At 30.7% G+C, this 17,692-nt stretch overlaps 1 protein-coding gene across 1 annotated transcript in view; it reads right to left on the reverse strand.

The window, feature by feature from the left end:
• Positions 1–4,651: 4,651 nt before the first annotated feature.
• LOC133188199 (patched domain-containing protein 3-like) overlaps positions 4,652–17,692 on the reverse strand; it is a 58,987-nt gene continuing 45,946 nt past the window's right edge. Inside the window, exons 2-3 of the mRNA XM_061323579.1 lie at positions 6,313–6,519; positions 4,652–6,204 (exon numbers count right to left, since the gene is read on the reverse strand). Coding sequence (XP_061179563.1) covers positions 4,652–6,204; positions 6,313–6,519 — 1,760 coding nt within the window. The remainder of the gene's footprint in view (positions 6,205–6,312; positions 6,520–17,692) is intronic.

Raw genomic sequence — 17,692 nt, forward strand, 5'->3', positions numbered from 1 at the left:
TTTGTCTGCAAAAGATTCAGCAAAGGGAAATAACTCTAGGTTAATATTTAGGAAAAGTTGTATTTTGAGGGGATTGGAATATGACTTTTATCTGATTTCCCCACCTCAAATCTTTTTGCATCTTTTAGATCTAAGCTCGATCTTACTAAAAAGATCTTTTTTCTAAGTTTCAATTGCCTTCAAAAATTAATATGCATATCAAGAAATAGGCGTCTTCGTATTCATTTATATGACAAGTTCATGTAAATTGATCTGTATCATATTAAACACCTTGAGTTAAATTGAATAAAATTTAGATGCACAGAAACTTTGATTACTTAGCTATAAAATGAAACCCATGTTATGTTCTTAACTTTCCTACATTAAGGAAGCACGGAATTATTTTACATGGTGATGACAATCAGGTCAGTTTTGCCATAACAAAATATTTCAAAGCCGTTGCTAGGGAAACCAAGGAGGTACTGTCCAAAATTTACCCACCAATAGTCTTTATATAGGGCACTCTCTAATATTATAGTGATAAAATAAAATTCCATGATAGTGCGTAGCCAAGCATTTTTGGTCCTTACAGAGAATTGATGTTATAAAGTACTTATGATAACACTTTTAAAAAAATGGAAAAAAGAAAAACCTTGTTAATATTTATTTCCAATAAACGGTAACCCCCAGACAAGTTTAATTTCATTAAGTGTGCTGGTATTCTCCCCCCCCCCCCACATTCACAAAGGAATGTTATCCAAACAGGAAATACGTAAATTGTATATAAAAGTCACAGGTACTTGTGGACAGGACCCCCCCCCCCCTCCAATATGCCCCACAGATCAAAAAATATTTTTATGTATTTTTTTCATAAATTATTCTTCTAGTACACATTTACAATGTATTCCATAAGTAAAATCCAAAATATAACGCAGAATTAATGTTTTACTAAAAAATCATACCCGCGGTATTATAAAATAGAGAAGGTAAGTCACTTCCATTTGTTTACACTGGACCCCTCTTGGATATCAGGCCCGAAATATCATTTACCTAATACATGTCACCGAAATGTGTCATGATATCTTGTTTCGGTAGATATTTTTGTCTTTAATCGTGCTATTTAATTGCCCAGGCATCCCATAATAATCCGAGTATTCATCGTCAAACGTGAAAAATGCTACAAGATTTGGAAATGTCAGAGTAGAAATTACGGAAGTGATGCAAAAACGACACCTAGCGTGTAACTCTCGAGTTCCGAGTGTTAAAGAACTAAGGGAAAAGTCAGAGGTCTACGAAAAAGTTCGGGAAAATTTTGATAAAGAAGTCGAAATTGATTCATTAGAATTAAATTCTGCTTAAGATTTTCGAGATGAGCGAGGGTAGTCGTCAATATTCCCTTTAAAGGATGTTATCATTGATACCAAGTAACTGTACTCAAAAGCAAGATTAATAATACGAAATACTCCTGTATAGTTCTTTTTTCATATATGTGTATATAAAGTTATGTTATTAAAGCACCTGTGTAACACTTGTTGACAAATGTTTATATTATAAAACTAACGTTATACTTTTGTGGCAATATATGCAATGTATACGCCAATAAAGAAACTACTACTACTATACTTGTCTGAATAAGCATATATATCTTTAGACATAAGAATAGATTACTTTAATATTACTGTAACGATTGAACCCCCCCCTTTATTTTTGTGTAAAGACAGTAATGTTATATGACACAGTGTAACTCATTGTTTCATCCATGACAGTGGTTACTAAACCATGCTGCATCAATGACTGTAATATTTTGCTATTTTTGTACGTACTTGGAGCGGGTTGATTTTTCTATTCAATAAAGTCAATGACTGTAATATTTATTGTACATTATGGTGATCTGGAGCTGGTTGATGCAGTTTACATACATTCAGAGTTTATTATTAAGATTTAAGAGATCGAGAGATTGTTTTTACTCAAAGTATTAGCATTAATAGATGTCTCGGATACTGTATGTTGATATCGAGGAAATGCGGACGGTACTTGGTTGTGTAAACGTAACTTTTTGAAGTTTGTCATGATAAATTAAAGTCAGTGCTTTGATGGATAAATTGAAGCATTGTTTGTCTGAATGATTTTCTTCTGCATTAAAGTTGATTACCTGTTTATTTTTAAATCATGCTTGAAGAGTTCGGGTTTAGTATTGTCATCAAATGTTTACTTCCGGTTATGACTAACCGATAAAGTTATTGTAAATGATAATTTTAGAATGTGTCAAATTACTAATATATTTTGAACTGTAAGTATTGATTGATTAGAAATTGTTCAACAGATGTTTTATTGTATTTTGGTCATGAATATTGTTATTGAAAATGGATTTAACATTGTTTTTGCAATATTGTAAATTGTCGGTATGTTGCATTATGGTAACGTATTTGTACACTAGATGGCATCTCGGCAAAAAGCGATTTTTTTAGCTTAGCCAATCAAATGTTTCATATGGCAAGATTAACCAATAAGAATTGATTAGTTAAGATTCCTACGACTAGATAGATCGTTTGGTTGAGTCTATATAAAGGGTGCATTTTCGTCTGCTTGTTATTCTGGGGAACTGTTAGTTTAGGGATAGGTTGGTAGTGTTGTTAGGTATATTTTCTTTTTTTTTTTCTTTTAATTTTATTTATTTTACTTTAGGATTAGATTTTTATTTATTCATATTTAATGGAATAACAACTGATGCAGTGATTTAACTGTGAGTTGTAATTTCCGTGATTTTTATTGAGTTAGTAGATTTTTTTCGTAAATTCTTAGATTTATAAATTGATTGAATTTTGAGATATATTTGTTTGAGAAATATTTTTGAATAGGTAAAGAGTTAGTTTGATTATCATTGGTAATTTATCTAATTATATTTTTAGTGATATTTTGCATTTTGAATTTATCGATAGTTAATTTAAGAACGAACCATTCGTAAATTAATTCAGTGCGTTAATTGTTGTATGCATCTGTGAGTTAGTCTTTAGTTTATATGCTAAGTAGGTTAACTATTGTGAACAATGCAGTAACTGAACTGTGCGTTCATACGTTAGTAAACATTATTATATGGTTTAGGTTGACCATAGTGAACAAGTGAGTAATTTAACTCATTTTACAAATTGGTATATCAAATCCTGTTTTCATCTAATAAAATTTTATCATAGGATTATTTAATCAGAGTTATTCCCCTTTGTTTTTATTCTTAAAGTAAATTTCTTAAGGGAGGGAACACTTGACAATTATGTGGGTTATTATTATTTATTATTTTTTTTAATACAATAAGTTAGTTATGAATTGAAATTATACAGACTGAATGTTGTGTGAGAGTGTTGTTCATATGTTGTTATTTGATTTAATTTAATAAATTGTAACTTTACATACTCTCTATCATTTCAAGCATCATATTATTGAGGTATATGAAAGGATTATGTACTTTGTCTGTCCATATTTCTCGATATGAATATACAGTCTGAGCAGAAGTTTGATATGTACTTCTAACACCGTCTGCGCTACACTCAGCTTCTATCACGTGTTGCATTTTGAGCATACGTGGTGTGATGGCGTTACAATTACTTTAGGTAATTTTTCTGAATCTAAAAATAATAAAAGAAAGAAAACATGAAAATACTCATTGTTTATTTTTCCCTTTGGATTTTTTTTTAAATTTTATTTTATTTTATTGCAAAATATATGGCTTTTTGAATTTACAGCAATTAAAAAATGCGATAAAGATGCAAGCGAGGATATTCCAATTCGTTAAGTAATATATACATTTACATGTACCTATATAGTACAAAAATAAATAGATATTTAAAAGAATATTACTCTATTTCATTCTAGCATAAACTGATAAGACATATATATTTTATCCCTTAAAATGGTGAATAATTAATAAAAAATAATCATACAGAATACAAATTCTTTATATATTCAAATACAGTATTTTGCATCAAATAATCAATTACCGCCTATGAAAGTTCCTGATATGTACCAGGTCGTGGTCCCTTTTCCTGAGTTTGCCCCACCCCCAGGGCCCCGGAGAATGTATTTAGGACCCTCTATATTCTAGAGAAAAAATTTTGGACATTGAGAAAATTTCAGTGTGTAAAGGTATAAATATTGATCTTTTTATTACATTTTCTCATAGGAAACCCCTCCCCTGCCCCCAGAAAAATGCCCCAAGACAATGAAGTACTGATGAACAAAAATCACTATTGTTCACTTAAGTGGGCACAATACCTGCAAATGAAGTGTTCAATCTATTCATTTTAATCTATTAACATGCTTTTAATGCATGATTTGATCACAAATTAAGTAATAAACCGTACATTTCAATTAATTTCATTTTTGATTAAAGGGCAGATTACTCTACCTGCATGATTACATGTATACGACAAAATTATAACTCTTTATTGTGCAGTGTATAGAGGCCTAGGACTCTTAAGGAATTCATGTATATATAGTTTACCTGATTAGCTTACAGTCAAAGTTATTTTGAAATTCTGCTGCATTCCAAGATATAAACTCAATAATCATGTTGTTCCACCATCATTAAAACTGATAAATTTGTTTTTCTTTTTATAGAAAGCAGCACTGGAAGAAAAGGCTTTACATTCTTTCTCTTATTCTGTGGGGGAAAATATATCTAATCTTCATATTTTTTGTGGGGTTGGTACATTTTGTACCCATCCCCAATGTCTGTAAATTTCCCTCTATGTTTAGAATACATGTCTTCATTTGCTTGAGTATAATTATTCATTCCCTGCGATAAATGGCTTTGTTGTGAGAAGACCTTTCCTGATAAACTAGGAACTGGTTTTTCTTTGGGAACTGAGTCATCCTCAGAGGAATGTTCTACTTTTGTCATTTCTGAATTATGAATGCAAGGAATGATCGCATATAAAAATAAAGGCAGAAAGAATGAAGCATGTATAAGACCAAACCCTATCACTAGGAACATGAGAATACCAAATGAATTAAATATATAGCTTCTTGAAAATGCTAGCATACCTATCCCCAACAGTGTTGAAATTGCTGCATTCACGATAGGACCTCCAGATCGGTCCATGGCATTTTCTAAAATTATTTTTCGACTCTCCCCTTCAACTGACATAAAAGCATGGCAAATATGGACGCTAAAATCTACAGAAAAACCAACACTCATTACAAGATGGATCATAGTAATGGAACTTAACGTGAGGTCCCAGTAGTACATAAATCCAAATATTCCTGCAAGGATACTTATAAGGGTTATACATACAATGAGTACAACTCTGAAATCCGGCATAAATATAAAAGTCACCACAAGCATGGCGGCAATAGCAATGCCTACAGTTTGAAGGGTACTGGATAAAATTTGCACGTATTGTTCGAAAAATACAAAAGCTGGGGTATAAATAATGCAAGGAAGTTCGGTACCATCTGTTATTTCACGCATGCGTTTCATAAAATCGCCTTGTTCATTCGACGTTTTCATGTTTTGGGCCTTTAGATGAATTCTTGATGATAAAATTTTAAAGTTAGATTTATCTAAAACTATATCGTTTGTAAATGACTGTCCATCTTGAGATCCGAGAAAGTTGATAAGAACATTAACAAAGTTTGTTTCTGATGAAGAGTCATAAACCGCGGATTTTTTGTAGCTATCAAGCCAATTAATTTCAACGCTTCCGTCGATATAATTGTCCAATTTCGTCTTTGATATGACCGAGTTTAACAGGTTTTGTGTTTCTGTCCTGTGATAATCTTGAACTTTTGTCACGCACAGGGTAATCATGGGTTCGGTGGTGAAATAATTTTCGTCCCAAAGACTGTATTTGTAAAAATATGAATCCTTTGAAGCTAAGTTGAAAAGCTGTAGACCTTGCTGAAGATTCATACAGCCATAAATGGATGCTCCAAGATATGCAAGGAATACTAAAATGACAACTCCTTTCCCCACTGTATGATTTAAAACAAAAAGAATAAATTTTTTAGGGTATTTTTCCATAGGACTTTCGACGTCAAGTCTTGTTTCTGGGATTGATCCGGGAACACAAAGAAGAAAACATTTTGATTTTCCTTCATAATCTTGTTTTCTTTTCACTACTTTGCAGGAACAGCAGAAATGTCTTTTCTCCATAGTTCTTTGTTCATTAATTCTAATAGCCGGACTCAAGAAGAAAAGCTGATTTAAATAGCAAAAGAACACAGACACTCCTGAAATGAATGAAAAATGTGAAAAAATTAAGACCATGATCTTTTACAGTAATTATATAATAATGTTTTATCATTTGAAAAAAAAAATCAACTGTTGTATTTGTATACCTGTATAAATGCAGAAATTCCTTATACTTTTAAAAACAGAGGTTGCACCAATAACAAAAGCCAGTAAGTCTGTTATGGACGTAATGGTAATAGCTACTCCACTCTTCTTCATCATAAACTTCATCCTTTCCTTTATTGAAACTTTAGTAAGTGGAGGGGCGTCCGCCATTCCAGACATGAGGATAAACATATCGTCAATTCCGATACCTAAATCAACAATGTAGCAATGCACGACTAAAGAATACTAGACTAAACAAACATTTCATTGGGAGGAAATCTACTCAGCTACTCAGCTACAAGCATGTTACAAAATACTCTACTAGAGGAAAAGTGATTAAATTTCAAATGAAATTGAATTTAAAAATGTTCATATGTGCATACATATGTAGATGGAAAATCATGGATTATTAGTTTAAGGCATGCATATTATATCTCCAAAATTTCAACTACTCACCAACAACCAAAAAGGGCATAACACCAACAATATTTGTGAATTCTACTCCAATAGCACTTACAAATCCAAAACCTGAAGCAATGGCCAAAACTGGTGCAAGGATCCCTGCAAATCCTAAATTCATACGATTAGCCACGTTGTTACAGTTAATAGTTAATGAGGCAATTGAGGCATATATCATCATTAGGGTGAATGTAACCGAAAAGAATTTAATATCGCCATCTGTGTTTTTGTTTAGTTCTGTTTCAAGGGAATCTGAATACGTATAAGCAATGTCTGTCAGATTTGTCTGTAGGTTTTCAAGCCTGGATACAAAAGCTCTTTCCCATGATTTTGAAAATTCTTTCATAGATGCATTGGTTTGTTTAAGATAGTACTGTAATTTAACGCCAATAGTGGACGTCAACATTCCGTTTTTCGAAACAGCTTTGGCAAGAAAAGGAGTAAGTGTGTTTTGGCCGAAGAAAGGATACGTAACGTTATTAATCACTAAATTTTCTTGAAATGCTTGTGATAAAATGATAGATCCAGAAATCGCCTGGAGAGGATCAGATCCCGCAGATAAGTCATTATAGGTGTACAAAGTTCCGGAAGAATCCGTTACAGTAATAGAGGTATTTATAACACTGTGTATGCTATTTATTTCGTCCACATAAGCTTGTGTCTTAATATCTGTCTTTTGTTTTGAAATGATCATCACACTGCCGTATAATCCAAAGTCGGTGAGTTGATATGAACGAAAATGGCTGTCTGTTGGGTCTCCATATAGGCTTCGTAATTCTGATCGGTCTTGTATTGCTTGGCTATTTATGGGGGTATAAAGTGTTTCGACATCATTTTCAACTTCAATTCTAATCAATCCAATGGTCAAAAGCAAGTTGACAACAATGCAGCAAATCATTATTCGTACAGGATAGTTTGAAATGAAGGCACCAAGTCTGGCAAAGAAATTGTGCAGTATTTCCTCCCATTTTGTATGGCATTTCTTGCAGCACAAAGTACATGTACATGCCATTTTATCTGAAAATATTAAAGTAATTCATACATAAACAATAATAATCTTTTTCGAGTTTCTTAGGCTTGTTCAGTAATTATAATTAAAGTGCCTCCAGTCACACATACACATACGTGGTATTACCAAGATCCTTCACTTCAAAAAATATAAAATATGCATTGCTTTGAGAAATATTAAGTAAAAAGTATATGACATCATCTGAATTTTTGCAAAGGCCATTTAAAGGTCTCGTTGTTTTTTCAGCTTTCTTAAGTTAAGAGTTTTAAATTTTTGAAGTAATCTTCAAGAACAGATTGTATCTGTTCTTAACAAATCTCGTTTTTCGTAAAAGACACAATTCGCCAAGAGGTATTTGTTGGTCATTAATGTAAAGAAAGCAGTTAATAATCTATAAAATCTAATTATTATATAGATTACACTTTTCTAGAGTTTTCTGTGCTGATTTCATATTGCTAGCATATTTTTAACATTAAAATTTCTATACTACTTGTTCTACTAAATACCTCAGACTAGATGAAATATGGGGATAAAGAACAGTAGTCAAGCTCAAAAGTCTATTGAAACACAACAAATCGGGAACAAGGCAAACACGGATCTCTAAAAACATCAGAATTAATCAAATGTTATGGGTTTTTTTCTAGAGACAGATCGTTCATACAGTAGAGTACGGGTAATCTGGCATTAAGGAAATTCATCATTAATTAAGTAACACTGATCATGAATTACAATGTAGTAAATCAGGGGTCATCTTCAATGGCACACAAAAGAATATCTGAACGAAATGAAATTTTAAATACATATACCTTTATATCTAAATTCTATTTCATTGAAGGGATTTGGAAAAATAACTTAATTTTGTTCGTTCCGAAAAAGATTTAGACTTCATGTTAAACTCTGTGTAGATTTTTACAAAGAACAAGGGAATATTTTTAGTTAAAATGAAATCCAAGTAGCGGTATTTTCAGCTAGATAATTTATGTATTACGTGATTATATGTATACACTTTTAAGATATTCTTTAATGCTCGCAAATCGTGAGTCCCAAGAAAATGAAAAATTATCTTACCTTTGATAAGATATTAACCCAGCAACACCGAGTATGGATTTAATAATGTTACTCTCACATTCGGTTGACAGAAACTTTCTTTGTCTGATATAATGGAGATTATTTTTAGCTTTATGCTCTGAGAGATCCCAATTTGCAAGGAAAAATAACTGTCTGCTAAACCGATATAAAAATATCGATTTCTTGATATAGCATGATGTGTTTCGTGGCTGATGTGACCAATTTAAAACAAACGCTTCCCAGAGAATCCACGATTCAGTGATTTAGGTCACATATTTTTTAGGTATGAATAATGTGTAGGTTTTGTTCATGTATACTGCATTTTACAAGCCTAGAAATCACAATTTATTTTTGTTAATCAATATATCAGACGAGTTCAATTAAGAATCTTATCGTATTTATGAATATATTTCATATACTATTGGTGAGCTGAAATAATTAAAAAAAAAATACTTCTCTTACATTTACTCAATCTAGGTGTCCTATTTCAATAAAATGTAAGATCAGTGATTTGTTTGCTAACTATGTATTAAATGTTAGTACTTTATTATATTAACACAACAGTGTGCAAACTTGACCGAAATTATAGAATTGCAATTTTTATTTTCTGATGGCTTTTCAATATTTGTACCTTTATTTCATTTTTCATTTTTTTTTAATCTAATCATTCAGTCATTAATTTTATCACCTCTAATCAACATGAAAAAGTACAATACCATTATCAAGGACACACATGTGTATTTTGAAGAGAAACTTTGATAAGAAATTAAAGCTAAAGCAGGGCAGATTTACTTTTGTCTACACATACATTATCGTTACTGCAAAAACAAACATACTACAAACAACAAAAATACAGCTATGCATGAACTGGGATATATTTTATGACTTCTTTTGTTTGTAAATGATGTATACATAAAAATCTCTATAAACTCTTAAGAAATTGTAGTCTTTCTATGATATTCAAATGTCTTCCTATTAGCCATAACCCTTATAAATCTATACAATTTGTTTTAGCTTTATAAGATATTATTGAGAAACTTTAAATGAAAAATGAAATGTTCTACAGTCAAAATTATTCATTGAATTATATAATCACTGAGTAATTATTTTTGTGATTTTGGCATTCGAGATAATCCCATTATGCACAAAATTGTAATTATATCTTTGAGAAATATATTTACTCTCTGCTGTTTGGCATCTGTGCAAAAAAAAAACACTCATTTTTAAATTCTATTTGTAAGATAAAAAGATAATCATATAAATGAACATTATAACTTATTTCAACTGTCAGAAAATGAATGTACCAGCACAAATATCCTGTACTTTCCTTTTCATTTTTAAGCCAATACATTGAAAAACGCACTTTAAAATATTAATGCAATATTATTCTTTTCAATATTATTCTGCCTTGATATACGAGACCTTAAATTTTTTGATAAATTTATTTAAATCGTTTACAATTTTAAGAAATACATATATGACTGTTTATATTTTGACAAGGATATTCATTGAAATAATATTATATACAAATTATGATTATTGATATCCGCATGCCATTGTCTCATGCATTACCTTTCAAATGCATGATCATTTTGCTGAAATGAAATATGTTGAGATGGAGATAACGAACGGTATTCGAGCTCAAAAGTCCATTAAACATTACAAAATAGGAGCAGAGCAAACACGGACCTCTAAGACATCAAAGGTGGGAGTGAGCATTCCCTGCCGACCGGTCACACCCGCCGTGTGTTCCTTGTCATGATCGGGAAATAACGGAAAAATCCGTCGACAATTCAGTGTGTAAGTAATGGCCTAACAGTTAATATGAAAAAAGTCAGTCAGCATTTGACTTAATGATAAATTGTATTTGCTTTTTTTTTTTTTTTTAATTTTTCAAGTTCATATCGTACTGTTTTTCTACTATTCTATGTCAAGAAACGATCACCTTTTTCATGATACACGGGCATTTAGACATTATAGATTTTCATTATAGATTTTCAAAAACTAGGATCATGAAAATCAACCAAGACATAAATTCACATAGCTTAACCTACACATCAAAATGATTGGACGGGTTAAACAGATTGAAACATTTTTTCCGCCCAAAGGTCATTGTCCTTGATACTACATGACAGTTGCCACGAGGACAGACCATCGATATTTTGTGGGTGTCAATTTTTTCAATGAGAGCCGATACGTCAAAAGGCAATTTAAATCAAAATCTTTGAACACTATTCACAGATCTCGTTGTTTCATTATTCCTTGATTTCTAAAGCATATAGGAACAGACACGACATCGAAGAAATATTTCTTGAAATTTAAGAAAAAGTAAAATTAAACCTTGTTTTTTCATGTTATCGTAAGTGAATTTAATTGCATAATGAATTAATACTGTATGCATCCATATTTTCATACCAAATTTTCATAAGAAATGGCTAACTCAAATTAAAAAAAATCACTGCAACATTTTAAGTCGAGGACTGAAATTAAAAATGCTTTAGACCTGAACGCTGATGCTACCTAATGTTAGTGTCATGCTTGGCTTGTGCTTAGTCTTTTTGTATTTTAGTATTGATAATAAAAAAAAGAAAACACATATAGCTAATGATAATAAATTCCAAAAAAAGAATGTTCATTTTAGTTAGGGGTGAGAATTTAGACTTCCTCTTATGGATCTGCAATATGGTGCATCTCTGTTTGAAGTTGTATTTAGATTGTTCATAGAGCTGTGCAAGCTAAATCCAAAAGCAAAGTTTTTCAGTCAATAAATAATCACCACAATAAGATATGTATTCATCAATTTAAGAAAAAATGCGTAAATCAGTTACTGTGCTTTTATTTAATTCTAGTGATTTGTAGTTTAATTGCATATTAATAGCATCATGTTTTAAAAGAAAGCTTTATAATTTTTTTCTCTTGTTGCACATGAAATATGATTTATTTTCTCTTTCTTTTTATCTGTAAGATGGGATGATGTTTCTTATTTTGATATACCCCGATTCTGGATAATTATCTTATTAACGTTAACTTTACCTAGAAACTAATCAGGTAATATATAAAATATTGACTCTTATACAGTTGGGAATTACAATATAAAATTCACATACAGAGACTCCAACCAACCATAAACGACTTTATAAAATTGTGAACATTTCTACTAAAAGTTTGTCTGTATTTTCAAGTCAAATATCATACATTTATTGACTGGGTTCTCGGGCAACATGAGTTTTGTCGGACTCAAGAACCAAACTGTTTTCCTGAGGCCGTTAGGCCGAAGGCAAACAGTTTTTTCGAGGGGTCGACAAAACGCATTTTGCCCGAGAACCCAGTCAATAAATATTTTGTTATACCTTTCATTTATTTATTTTATTTTATTTTATTTTATTTTTGTCATACATGTATCTTTTGCTGGCTTCCATACCAACGAATGCAAATAAGATTTAGCTCATCCCGCCCACAGTGTGACGTAAGCAGTCCAAAATCTCGTCCACAGGTCCAATATCTCACTCTGCGGTCAAACATAGATTTTTTATGACCGCTCAGAAAAACATTAGAAATGTTAGACTTTTTTAAGTATAGATTTATATAGGAACTAATGTTTAAAGGTATAACAATAATTATTCACCTTGCCTTTCTTATCAGTACTTTTTCCTTACTATTTATATTAAATAAAATCATTCATATATTTGATCACCTTTAGTCAATGTGAATAAAAAAGAAAATGAAATAATCAAAGACACCAATGTTTATTTTAAAAAGCAACTTTGATTAAAATTCGGACCTATTTATCTTTTATCTAAACAATGTTTCCTTTACTTAAAAAATCTACTAAAATATTTGTGTATTTAAAATATAATCACGATGCCTGAAAATTGCATATATAATTGAGCAGTATATTTCTTCCATTTTTATGTAATTGCAACAATTTTAGCTGTTAGTTTATAGAATGTTTGTAGCAAAAATGAGAATTGAAGAATGCATTTGTCAGCAAAAAAATTATCTTTTTCATTTTCATTTCTGACATTTAATGAATTTTTATCAAAGTTTTGTTGGTTTGAACCCTTACTCCTCAAAAAGTATGTATTTTTTTTAGTGTGTGAGGTTATAAAACATTATGAAATATTTCCTACCTGTTCAAACAAGATTTCTTTAATCCTGATATTGGACGTTATAAAATCGATTCAGACATTAAGGTGTCTTCCCTTTTAGACAAATTAAAAGCTGGGTTGGGCTCATTTTGCCGGCGACATTTAGTTATTTCCAAATGTTGATATAAAAACCTTATAGTTTGTTGTAAATTCATACCCTAAATTATCTGTTATCTTTATACGAAAACACATCCGTGTGTAAATGGATAATGACAGTTTGTAGGTGGAAAATGTGTACATTCTAAGCATCATTAAATGTCTAGGGCTGGGTATCGGTCGGGAATTTGGAATTGCGATATATTGCGATATTTGTAACTGTATTGTGATATGTATTGCAATATTTTTAATAACAGAAAAAATGCTTTTTCTTATTTTATTAACCTTCATTTATAAGCAGAGTGTATACAAAACTTTTATAAATACGTTGTAACAAAAAAGTTCTAGTTGATGTCACTACAGTTTAGCAACGAAATGCAAGGATACATCAGAAATCTTTACCGTTTGGAACTATTTGGCAGGATTGAAAACGTTTCTGAAACCTTGAATTTCATATTTTACTTTATAAATCTATAGCCCCAGCATTTTGATGGTATATCGGTATTGAAGAAACGTATTGCAATACGATATTTTTTGTTAACGAATCGCAATATACCGGAATATCGATATTATTGCGCAGCCCTAAATGTTTGTCTACTTAAGCTTGCTCTGAGCAGTGCAGGTATCAGTAGTCATTTTTTGAAAACAAAATTTTGATTTTCAATTTTATATACTTTTGACAAATATAAAAGTTTTTTGTAATCTTATTTAAATTTTGAAAAAGATATTAAATGAATCAATTCTAAATGCAAATTATGATTATTGATACCTGTGTGGATTTGTGCCATTCAATACGTTTTAAGTACATTTCCTTTTAGCTGAAATTTGTAAAAATTATAAAATTATACAAGTTCTTACAGAAAAGTTCATACAAGAAGTGGCCTTACTTCGTAACAACCGAGACGTTGGTCATTATCAAGGTCCAATAACTTGGACTCTGAAAATCAACCAAGGCGTAAAAGTACAAGTAGAATATCCTTAACATCAAAATTAATCGACTGAACAAAACAACTGGGTCAGAAATTTCTTTTTCACCCAGAAAGGTCATTGTCCTTGATGCCAGATAGCGTTTGTCACTGCAGCCCATCTAAAGTTTGTCGTTGTCAAAATCTTTCTTTTTTTTTCAATGGACGCCAGTGTGTCAATAAGCAATTTAAATCAAAATCGTTAAACAAATATCTGATTTATTATTCAAAAACAATTCGAAACAAATGTAAAATCAGAGACAAAAGACATTAACATTGACGATTTCACATCAAAATTACACGAAATGGTTAAAATAAAGTAAATATATATATTATGTATCATACATTCAAGATTAGTTTTCCTTCAGCTTTTGAAGAGTTGGAAATATTTTTTTTTTTTCTGAGCAAACTTCATATAACATATTATAACGTGTCAGTCTAGTAACTGAAAAGTTAGAATGCAATTTTGGAAAATTTAAAGATCTTTCTTGAGTCTTTAAAGCCAAAATTCAACAACTAAGAAAACTTTTTCTAGCAGATGTAAATTTAATTCAGTTTAAATATAATCTTTTAATATTTGGCTTAAAATTACATACTTTTTTCTTCTTGCATTCCATTTGTCTTAATTTCGTGCGTTAGCAATCAGATATGAAAAAGTAGAGCAATTATTTGTGGATGGACCTGTCCTGAAGTACAACTATTAAAGTAGAGTATTCGTCTTTGGAAGAAACAAATAACTTGATATCTACCAGGAGATCAGGTGTTCTGTTACAAAACGGTTTTTCTTCATTCCAAACGAGAAAAAAAATCTTCATTATCATTATCATTATTATGTAGGGGGAATTACTAATTTGTATATTTTATAAGGGGATATAGAACTAATTCTCCTTATTCATCTAGTTCTCGTGAAAGAAAATAATTTAAATATTTATTTTAAATATGTTTCTAATATCTTACTTATTTTAACTTTTTGTCGAATGTGTGGCATAGTGGTTAAAGCGTTCGCTTTAGAGTCGCGGAGTACGTAATCCTTACGTCGCGGGTTTAAATCCAACCGTGGGACGTGGAGACCGGTCCTTCGGATGAGACCGTATAAGCCGAGGTCCCGTGTCGCAGTAGGTGCTGGCACGAAAAAGATCCCTCACTGCTCAATAGCCCTAAGTGCCGAGTATAGGTCAAAATTTGCAGCTCTCCATCGGCAAGTGGTGGCGTCTCCATACGAGTGAAAAATTCTCGAGAGGGACGTTAAAGAATAAACGAACAAGCACATTTAAATTTTAAACAATATTAACAATATACAATATGTAAAATTTACTTATTGAAGGAAACTTGGAAAAGAACTCCTAGCTACGCTGCATTAGTCACTTGCAATTTGGATGATAAACTGAAAATAAACTGACATGGGAGTAAGAATAACATAAGAGCGTTGCAATCATTTCTGCAACAATATTATTTCATTTGTGTGTGTTTGTATAAAATATTACTTTTTATAGAAGCAAATAAGTTGTAGCAAAATTAGTCGTAATAAATTTTTCTTTACTACAATTACATTTTCCCATACACTTTTAACAGCCTATTCATTTAAGGTGAGTGATTATTTGGAATATTTTCCTTACATTTAAAGAAAGAACATTCCAAGTATACTTACTGTTATCCATATTTATAGTTACATACTGTACAATACTGTAATCTTGCATATTTTTTTCATATCAATTTTCCTTTACAAATATCAAACAAAAATACTTAAGGTTCATTGATACTCTGATAAGAGACATAACTCTTAATGACATAAATGCCTTTTATTCCTTTATAGATTTGTCACGTTGAAATGTCTTTATTGTTTAATTTTGCCCCGCAAGCTGTTATTTAAATAAATTTATATGATTTATATCTATACCAGTTTGTAATGGAAACATATATTTAAACACCCTGTAAAAGGAAATTAAGATGAGTTAATCATAGGGCATGACTATGAGCAGGTTTTAGCTAATTTGTAATATACATTTCCAATGGTCCCAGTTTTATGTCTTGTTCACAAATTTATATTGTTTAAAAGATTTTTGAGATCGATTACTCTTTAATCTTCACCTTTTTCATCATGATAATTATCATATATACATGTATTCTGGTTCGAAAGATTATAAGATTAAATCTGGATTTTAATTTCTAGTGCTACAAATTAAACTTTCTAATTTAGGTATACTTACTCTTTTCTCTTTAAAATATTGTAAAATGTATAATAATATAAATCGGTTTTTTAAAGATGTATGTGTAATTTATGCCTCAATCAGTTGTTTTTTGTTTTTTTTTTTCATCGAAAGAAATAAGGAGAATTCTTATCTGCATGGTGTGTATTTCTCCTGAAGTCAAGAAAATACATTCGAATGTTTCAATATATACTGAATACTTTGAAGTGGATCAATTTCGCTAGTAGAAAATTTCTCAGATATATTCTGATGAACGCTAGACATCATTGATCTTAATTTCAGAAAACTCGAAGAAATTGAAAATGCGATCTCTGAAACGGAAAAAATAAAATGGTCACAAATAAAATGCAAATTTAAAAAAGAATTTAATAATAAGAGGTGACATTTATATGTTTATTATTTCTTTAAAGTGCTACAAGAAAATCATTTACATTAATTTTTCTCTTTTCAAAAGAAGGAAATGCATGACATGATTTATATTTCTCGATCAAAACTATTTGTGAAATTAATGTAAACAAGAGTATAAAAATTTGTGAGAAAGTATTTGCCCCAATTCACAAGCTGTTTAGGATACAATTTCTAATGGATAAATTTCATACATTCCACGATTCGATATTTATCCTTAATATTGTGGATCAGTGTTTCCGCTTTATGTGTGGCTAATCTATCTGTTAAATAAAGGCAAAAAGGAAACTGTTGTAAATTTAGTACAGAGTGCTCTGATTAAATACGCCCTAAGAGAAAATCCACAAACACTACCGTACCAATTTTCTGGTATGATTTTGAAACGCGTCATACTTATTAAGTTTTGTAATAATCAGTCCACAAAAAAATATTTTTTTTTTTTTTGCAGGTAAAAAGGACAGTACAATGTTGCTGTTGTGGAGATATTTGCCAATTAGATCATGAATATGAAATATTTATAGTTATTAAGATTAATGTAATTGAAAAGTAATTAAAATTACATAGTATTTTATTTAAATTACAAATACAAGTAAATAAAAAGTGTAAATACGGTTTACTTCACTATGCTGCGGGAAGTATTGCACAATGGAAACCCAAGTCGGCCCATTGAATCCCTGTCATACCTTTTAGAAAATTTGAAATCACAAAATTTTAACAAAATCAATAGTATCAAAACGTACGACTTTTCAACACTTTATACAACCATTCCTAAGGATAAATTAAAGTCCAGGCTTTTTGGCATCATAGACAGATGCTTTTTTTAATAAAAATGGAACTCGTAAATATTCTTACCTTGACATATTTGCAAAATTATTTTGTTAAAAAGCATTCTGATTGTACACACAAGTACTCTGAAGTTGGTATTAAAAAGATACTTGAGTTTCTGATTGACAATATCTATGTAGTTTTTGGAGATCAGGTCTTTCAACAATCTGTTGAAATTCCCATGGGTACCAATTGCGTCT

This window comes from Saccostrea echinata, unplaced genomic scaffold (assembly GCF_033153115.1).
Source record: "Saccostrea echinata isolate AGI-Se365-2 ecotype Australia unplaced genomic scaffold, CSIRO_AGI_Sech_v1 ptg000016l, whole genome shotgun sequence".
Taxonomy (NCBI): Eukaryota; Metazoa; Mollusca; class Bivalvia; order Ostreida; family Ostreidae; genus Saccostrea; species Saccostrea echinata.